General features: G+C 31.5%; 1 protein-coding gene across 1 annotated transcript in view; it reads right to left on the reverse strand.

Annotated features, from left to right (window-relative positions):
• Window positions 1-2,853, reverse strand: part of UFL1 (UFM1 specific ligase 1) — a 30,419-nt gene that overhangs the window by 26,260 nt on the left and 1,306 nt on the right. The window contains exons 2-5 of the mRNA XM_023518229.1: window positions 2,470-2,615; window positions 1,297-1,325; window positions 519-616; window positions 235-384 (exon numbers count right to left, since the gene is read on the reverse strand). Coding sequence (XP_023373997.1) covers window positions 235-384; window positions 519-616; window positions 1,297-1,325; window positions 2,470-2,615 — 423 coding nt within the window. The remainder of the gene's footprint in view (window positions 1-234; window positions 385-518; window positions 617-1,296; window positions 1,326-2,469; window positions 2,616-2,853) is intronic.

The following is a 2,853-nucleotide window of genomic DNA, read 5'->3' on the forward strand; positions in this document are numbered from 1 at the left end:
ATGAATTCATGCACTTATGTTATACTTGCTATTCCATCAAGACAGCCCTAGAACTTAGTCTGTTAATTGCTTTTAGAATGTCTCTCAGTTCAGGAAGGTAATTGTTTTTGAACAATCTCCTCAGGTACAGGAAGTACCTCCAAAATACATCGCTACAACATATATCAAATCAGATACCTGCAATAAATTGATGGTGAGAAAGTCTGGTTTTTCCCTCCTTTTAAAATTCCTTGTCAAAAAGGACACATTATACTATCAAGGAAAAATACCTGTGTCAGAAAGTTTCCAGGAAGATCATAGGTTTTACACAGCTCTGATATGGTTACTTGACCACTTTCTTGCAATTTATCATTTACCTCTTCTGCTAACCGATCCAAATAGTTCCTAATAGTGAAAAAAAGAAAAGAATGAAAACAATAAATTAGGAATAATATTTTTTCTTATTTTTTATGTTTAATTTCTGTGGAAATAAGGTATGTCTCAAAAAAAACCAAAGCGCTCCTAAACACTGTACTTACTCATCTATCAGTTGTCCCAACACTAGCTGAACATGCTTTTCAGATTTAACAATGTCACTAATTCTGTTTTCAATATGAGTCAGGTCCACATTAATTACCTGGAAAACAAACACAAATTCTATTAGTGATAGATATGTACTGTTTCTTAAGTTTGAAATTATACATTCAGAACTTTATTTTTTTAAGAAATTATTCTTGAATTTTGAATTGATTGGAAATATTGTAAAGTGCCTTGGTCAAATAAAAAATTAAAGACTTATGGTCTATATGCTTTTAGTTCTGAAGAATTGTATTTTCACAGTTTACATTTAGCAATAAATTACATATTCATATAATGGCCACCATTTCAGAAAAAATAGCCATCTTCTTGTAAATAGCATACCTTGACAAAGACATGTGCAATTAAAATTTTTGAAAATATCCTCAACCCTTTTTTAGAGTTCTTTCTTCCACATACTAAACACATGTAAACATGAAACTCTAATGATCTATTTCTCCAAATTGTATAAATACCACGATTATATAAAGTGGTAACTGTGAATTTATTTGGAAGGGAATAAAGAATAAGCAAGTCAACTGAGAAAGAAGAATTTATCATTTCAGTATATCAGAACTTATTCAATTTATTCAACGTATCAGTGAAGACATAACTATTTCTTCAGAAACATCATACAAAATACAGTACCAGTATTAACAAATAATTTTTAAGCCACTAAACAAATTTATGCTCTCAAAAAATTGAGAAATCAAAGCAACAATTTGTAAATTTAAAATTTACCTGTTGTAGATCAACAATGTTTACTCGACCTTTAAAGAAAAGATATTTATTTATTTTAAATACCTGTAAGTGCACACCAACCCTAAAGTATGAATTCTACCTAATAGATTTAAGTTTTGGACAAAGTCCTTTTACACAGAGCACAGAGCCACAATAATTATTGTCTTCAAATACAAACCATTAACTGAGTAACTGCTTCATGGCTGAAGCAACAGGCAATAATTTATTTTCAAAGTCCTTCCCCTATCTCCCATCAGGCTAATTATCAGCATCGAAGTTCTTTCCCCTCCATCAGGCCAATTATGAGCTGCAACTGATGCATAAGTTGGCTAGATCTATGGAGGGTATTCATTTCCCTTCACAACTAAGAATTTATCTATTGTGGCCAGAGATACTGACAACTAAATTAAGATAAACTTTTTTCAATTATTTGAAATTAAAAGGTAAGCTTCTACCTATAAGCAAAAGAAAATCAGTTAAACATTTCAAATTACAGCTCAGATTTTATTAGTATTGTGCAAGAAGATTAAAAAAAAAAAAAGGCAAACACCAAGGTTATGCTCCCATAACATTTAAGAATTGTTTTCATAGTTGCTTCTATTAGTGTTCAAATTTGCTCAGTTTGTTCAAATTTTAAAAAGACAAAGGGAAAAAACTTTGTTGTTTGCTTGTACTAGCACTTCATACCATATGATGTTTGTAACACCATATTGAATTGTGTTACCTCCTTTTCAAGTATTTAAAACTACTTTTTAAAAAGCATGGTTATACAAACTTCATTAAAAAAAACAACTCTGTTCCCTTTTCACAATTACCACCTGATAACAGGCAGCTGAGTACTTTCCCTGAGTCATGCAGTAAGTTAATGAATTCTGAAAACAATTAATTCACATATAGTACACATAACTCAAAATGATACAAAATGCTATTTTGTAAAGTGATAATATCACTTGCATTTATCAATAGTTATATAACCATGTTTGTATGAGCCTAGTAAAAATCTTAATGCAGATTATCAAATTAACAATGAAAAGGATGTCTTATAACCTCTAAATAATTTTTACTTAGTTATGGCTTTAAGGTATATGGTTTTCTTTTTGTTTTCCTTTTTATTTTATTTTATTTTTTTCTGCTTCTAAAAATGCAAGGAAGAAACACTAAAGAATCACTTACCACCACGGACATGTAGCTCGTCTCTCATTTCTTTACTAATTTGGGCTGGAGTAATATATTCCTTTCCATCGAGTGTGTGAACTACTTCTAGCTGTTTCTGAGCAATCAATTTATTTACAATCTCAATGCAGTTCCGCTCTGACAATCTAAGGGTGGAGGGGAACGTTTTTAAAGTGTATTTCATATACCCGTGCTGAATAAAATTGACGCAACTTATGAAAACAGGCTTTAAAAAAGTTTACGTAAAGAATATCTAACTTCTACATTACACAATCTGTATCTTTCATTAGTATAATAATATTGGCTCGGCGCCTATAGCTCAACCCGCTAAGGCGCCAGCCACGTACACCTAAGGTGGCGGGTTCGAATCCCCAGCCCGGACCC

Source organism: Otolemur garnettii, unplaced genomic scaffold, assembly GCF_000181295.1.
Source record: "Otolemur garnettii isolate 467f Iridium unplaced genomic scaffold, OtoGar3 scaffold00132, whole genome shotgun sequence".
Taxonomy (NCBI): Eukaryota; Metazoa; Chordata; class Mammalia; order Primates; family Galagidae; genus Otolemur; species Otolemur garnettii.